The sequence below is a fragment of the Pundamilia nyererei genome, unplaced genomic scaffold, assembly GCF_000239375.1.
Source record: "Pundamilia nyererei isolate P.nyererei 1_Seehausen unplaced genomic scaffold, PunNye1.0 scaffold00038, whole genome shotgun sequence".
NCBI lineage: Eukaryota > Metazoa > Chordata > Actinopteri > Cichliformes > Cichlidae > Pundamilia > Pundamilia nyererei.
In genome coordinates this window covers 4,231,646-4,237,439 of record NW_005187439.1, presented here as the reverse complement: position 1 = coordinate 4,237,439, position 5,794 = coordinate 4,231,646, and the positions used below count along the sequence as shown (strand labels likewise).

The following is a 5,794-nucleotide window of genomic DNA, read 5'->3' as shown; positions in this document are numbered from 1 at the left end:
ATGAAAGAAACCGGAAACATTTTTTTTTACATATTTTCTGTTGAGAGCCAATGAGCAATTGTTGGCATTTAGCTCAAAGCACCCAGGGCTCAACTACAACCTCACAGAGTGTGTCAAACTACACGTGCCCCCCGCAGCCCCTCGCCCATGCTTCAGCAACATGCTTGAGTGTTACTTGTAGCAACATAATTGCTGTGAATTAATGTTATCAGCCACGTGGACTCATTAGACAGTTGCCCCTTTGGCCACAAATGAATCTGCTGCTGCAAGATGACACCTGAAACTTCCCTTCTTGACTGAGTTCATTTATTTATTGGACATATTTCTCACACAGAAACACATTCTGGGCATCGCACACACACTGAGACACACGTACACAAAAATCTCAGGCAAAGATTAGAGACTTTCCATGATAGAGGAATAAATGAACAGTCCATTCAAAACAAAAGAAGTCACACAAACATAAATAATATCACAGCAGTCCTTGAACAGATCAAATATTGCATCATTTGAAATGTCTCCATGCATTCCTTATATATCTGACTATAGACTTTCCTCATTACTCGATTACATTACTGTATGAGAGCTTTGTTCCTCCTGTGGTTGTTGTTTGAGGTGGATACTCTGTGGTTTCGACTTGTGTTAAAGACATTGTATCCACATCTGTAAATATGTGTGTGTGTCACTGCAGCAGGCGGACAGAGTTGACGTGGAGATGGTAGAGGAAGTCTGCGTAGGACGCGCCTCCATTGGGGCTCTTGTCTTCCACAAGGTGGCGCTGCAGGGCCTCCTCGCAGCTGTCGCCCTGCTTTACCACCCACAGCTGAAAAAGAACGATACGCAGGAGGTTACGCTTTCGAAAGCGTCTCCGGTCTTAAGTCGTGCTAATCTGTACACAGCTGCATTACATATACACACCAAGACTCAAAACACGAGTTTCTGCAGCTAACCCCGTCTGTGTCTATGACCTGAAATCACAGGTTGCTGCTGTGAAGAAGGCATCGGGCTCTGCAGGGAAACTCTCTTGCAAGATTTCAGCTTGCAGCTGATACATAACTCACCTTCTCCAGAGGAGTTTACGTTCCAGATAATAAATAAGCCCCTACAAAACTGTTGCCTACTGACTGATTCTGTACAAAACAGTATCACCATTCCTGAAAGAAGCAGTGTATCTCAGCGTGCAGGTTTATAGCTCAAATGAGAGCTGGGAACAGATGTGGACTGAACTCGCTGAGATGACAGCAGATGTGTAACATAAGGTCATCATACTGGGGTGATGCTGTCTAAACAAATAAACTCAGCCTTCAGCTGCAGTTGACACAGCCGCTCACCTTGCGGGTGCACGATGCCCCTGAGTTCAGTGTGTTGATCAGGGATCGGATACCGATGGACAGATGGTTTTCCAGAACTGGCAGCTTGGTCTGGAGGAAAAAAACGGAACAAAAATTAAAAAGAAACACCTGAAAAAGATTTTTTTAAAAAGAACTTCTCATTCCACATAAACTGCTTTGTGGATGAAATTTTCATAGGTGTGTTTTTATAGCACTTTGTTACAAACAAAAGCAATCATCACTTTATGTACTTAACATCTTTTTTTTTTACCTTCTTTTTTTTTTTTTACTAAAAGAGCTGAGTTTTAACAGTTTTATGGGCTTTTGTGTTTTGTTTTTTTACTCTGGACACTTTTGACTAACATCTACTGACTCAACAGAGTAGGACAGTTAAACTCCCTCCCCCACACACACATATTAAAATGATTACAGAATGATGGCCTTACTGTTTGTTAATTCAGTCATGTAAACTGGCTGAATGTTGAAATATGACCTACAGGCTCACTAACACTGATGGTGAGCTAGTGCACCTTTAAATAAACAAGCAGGACTGTCAGAAACAGTGCTCGCAGCATCAGTGGTCTATCTTACTCCTAACATCCAACATGACACTGCTGAATCCTCCCTCAAGGTCCTGGAGTGCATCTGTGGCCACTAAGTTTTATAGAGTGAAGCAGCTGCACCCTGGTGTGGACGACGCTCATGCTTCAGGATTTCCTCCAGAAGAAACGAGCTCGCAGGGTCAGGAAACTTAGGTAGTTCTTTGGTGGAGTCCAGACAAGTTCAATTATCAGAGAAGACACTAAATCATACATTTAACGTTACAGCTGGGCCCTTCTGTGTGGAGTTTTTTCGACTTGTTTTCTCTGTCATGTGATTCGATAACTCTGAATTGACGGGAAAGTATACGTTTAAAGAGACTGAGCTCATGGCTCATTGTTAGTCAGTGGTGATAGTCTCGGTTGTTATGCAGCTGTACTGTTCAAAAGGCTGTGAAACCTGCAGTCAGCTGAGACTGAAGAAGTCACTCGGATGAGTGAAAGCGCTGCAGATGAACAGAATCAACTTTCCTGGGTTTTACTCGGATTATTGAGCGTGCATCCCAACCCAGATGATTATGCTGTGAGCTCTGGTTAGACAAGCATTCATGTTACACTGAATGGCATTTGTTTCTGGAGTAATCTCTGATGATCAGACGAGCTTCCAGTTTAAGTGCATTTAGTTTCTTTTTTAACATGGTGGCTGCTTTGCTTTAATGGCCTCCATGGTCACAATGGGCTAAAAAATCTCTGCTTTATGTGCTGCTTCACCAGTAAGTGACCACACGGTGTGCATGTCTATTCATCTTCTCTGCGCTCTTATAACAGATACCCCATTCTTCACTCTCTGTGAGGTGTTTGCAGGATTAGAAAGCTGCACGCTCAGAGGTTTTTGACTTGTGATCACCTCCATGGGAGAAATATTGCCCGACTATAAAACTAGCTGAAATGTTGACGGTAATTTTGGTGTCCAGGGGGGCAGCAGAGCGAGGGTTCAGCGGTCAGAATGAAATAAAAGTGAAGATGTAAAACTGAAAAAACATTGCCTCTGCAGCAACCTCTCTTGATACATTTAATTTCACTCAAATAAGCAGCCAGCTTCAGTCCCTTTAGTTCATGTTTGCCTGTTTAGGCACGACGACTGCAGCGCTTTAGTCTCTGCTGTAACTGCAGAAAATAAATCATTCATCCGATTCATGTGGTGTTGACGTGGGAAGCGACCGTACGGTGTGCCTCTTATCTTTTATCTCCATGCCCTCATAAATGCGTAGTGTTTTCTGTGTATATGTTATTGTAATGAAGTTGTTTTTGAAAATGTAATGTTATTAAATATGACTCATTTTAATGAGTACATCAAAAATGAGAGCAGAAATTACATTATGGTAGACCTCTGTGACCCTTTCCATCAAAATAACAAAGCTCTGCTCTTTAAATCAGTTATTATAGTGATCACATTTTATTTACAGTAAAGTAATAAATATATTTATCATCATAAAGAAAGAAAATTTAAATACCACTAAAATCTGACATGATCTCTTCTATGCATCCATATCTTTCCTCAATCCTCACCTCTCCAGAGGGCAGGGATGAAAAACAGCTGGTGTTGAAGAGCTCAACCAGTGTGCATGCTGGGACTTGGGTGCCCACCCATAGCAGCAGCGTGAGGGGTGTATGAACCAAATAAAGACCTCTGGGCTCCAGGCTAGCTGCAGAGCAGCGCAGTGCCTCCTCTGGTTTTGGAAGGTTGGAGCCGTCAGTTGATAAAGGCTGCAGGTGAAGGAGGAGTGAAAAGCTGAATTTAGTAAAAGTCTTCAAAGCTCAAAATGGCACAAGTGGAACTGTCCAACAGTGCAAAGGCTAAGCTAATGGTGACTATTTAAAGGGAGCAATCACTTACTAAATACATAGCGTTGCTATTTTAAGCGCAATCTCTATGCTGACTTGTTCAATGGAAAAAGAGGTCACAGTTCAGCACTAATGCAGGGCTGGAGAAATACTAGTTTGTCAATGACTCATCAGCACCGTGGCCTGTGCTGCCGGGCTGTGACTGCACTCTGTTCTTAAAATAGACAATAGTTTGCTACATGAAACAGGAAATCAATCCTTTCTCTTTCTCCTTTCGTTTTATGAGTGAGAAACTAAACTGTGCGGCCAGTTTTTCTGCTGAAACCTCACTGCATTTAAATATATATTTAAATTTAAAAATCACGGTAATGATACAATTAAAAATAAATAATTTTTAATACAGCTCGTGATGCTTATTGTACCATAAGAATAAGGAGTTTCTTCTTGCTTTTAGAATATCTCATCACGACATGTGAGCATAAATTCTAACCATTTCTCTCTGCTTCATCAGAATGAGCATCTGACACTATTTTAAAGTTACTTTATCGCACACAATACTTGATAGCTGGCTGAAGGCAGTTTTATTTACTGTAAACAGGCAATTTGGTAATCTCTCTCCTGTTCTTTAGCTAAAGTGTGCACAACTTTATCCTGACATATTAGTGTCACTCTGATCAAGAACACCCTTATTTAACAGAAAAAGACATGTAAGACAAACCCCCACGTGTTGATGGCACTGACCAGAGGCAGCAGCAGAGGGTAGAAGTGTGTGGCAGTGCTGCAGGTGTCCATGCGCAGCACCTGGCAGCGCTGCTGCAGGCGCTGATGGATGGAGCTCCTCAAGCCTGGCAGCAGCACTTCACTCTTCCTCAGGCTGTTGATGTAAACAGGAAGAGCTCGCAGATACTGAGGAAGAACCAGCTACAGGACGCACACAGTGCAGTACGTATGGTCAGCAAGATTCAAAACAATTCAACTATGTGCAATATAATAAAACCACAAACAGCGGCATTGACGTACATGTGTACGCAATGTTCTCACCTGCCCCGCGGACACTGAAGCAGAGCAGCAGTGTTTTCGATAGGACGCCAGCGCTTCCGTAAGCTCCGTCTGCAGCTCCTCCCTCAGCTCCTGCAGGGGGCGCTCCTGTACTGCACAGTACACTGACCAGACAGAACGAAGGCATCATTTGAATATCATTTGGTAGCTTCAGATGTCAATATTTATGAGGATGTTGATGCCTTTATTAAAAGAAGAGAAGACAACATCAATACCTCAGAATCTTTACATCAAGCTTCATTCAGATCTCAGTGTAAATGCCGTCACTTAACAGGGGCGAGTGAATAATTTTACCAAGATGCCACATGAGAGACTGTAAAGCTGCACCAATAAGCTTTTAAAGTGATAAACTTACTATTGCACAGACTTACAAAACCCCCCAAATAAAACTGGCAAACAGATGATTAATAGCACGAGATAGGTGGTTTTAATGACATCATATTTTTATTAATAATAATAATATTAAGGATAATTGTATATTGATTCATTTCAGGTTTTCATGCAATTTTCATTATGTTTAGGATTGACTCCCCTAAATATTTACCTAAATATTTTAGTATTTGAATATTTGTTCACTTTAAGGATTTAGTTATTTATTCGTCTTAAAAAGCAGAAAGCTGTTTAATCTGACTTTCGTTTCCTTGGTGTTGCTCTCTGCTCCTGTTCTGTTTATCGAGTGACAGAAGGCTGCAGCTCTCTGAGTCTTCATATTACATGAAAGTAGAGCTGAAATCCCAGCAGGACTCCTTCCTTTAACTTGTGTGTAGGTAGATTTTGTCACATAATATAATTTATATTGTTATAAAGTTAGAAAAGATCAGAGACAGCTCTAATAGTCTACCCGTGAACAGTGCAAACTCCTTACTCTTCTTGCAGTAGAAGGTGAGTAGTGTTTGGGCCTGGTAGTGACGAAAGGTGTCCTGTAGCTGACGTGAGCACCGCAGGGTCAGAGTGTGAACCCTGGTCCTCCGGTCTCCTGTCTGGAGGGTGTAAGATAAAACAACCTGACACACAGGACAA

At 41.8% G+C, this 5,794-nt stretch overlaps 1 protein-coding gene across 1 annotated transcript; it reads right to left on the bottom strand.

Annotated features, from left to right (window-relative positions):
• Window positions 1-606: 606 nt before the first annotated feature.
• Window positions 607-5,772, bottom strand: LOC102207955 (protein transport protein Sec24C-like). The gene is made up of 6 exons (XM_005730634.1): window positions 5,640-5,772; window positions 4,736-4,878; window positions 4,457-4,636; window positions 3,440-3,637; window positions 1,332-1,421; window positions 607-823 (listed from the first exon to the last, which is right to left on the bottom strand). Coding segments are annotated over exons 1-6 (753 nt in total). The 5' UTR covers window positions 5,641-5,772; the 3' UTR covers window positions 607-682.
• Between the last annotated feature and the right edge of the window lie 22 nt (window positions 5,773-5,794).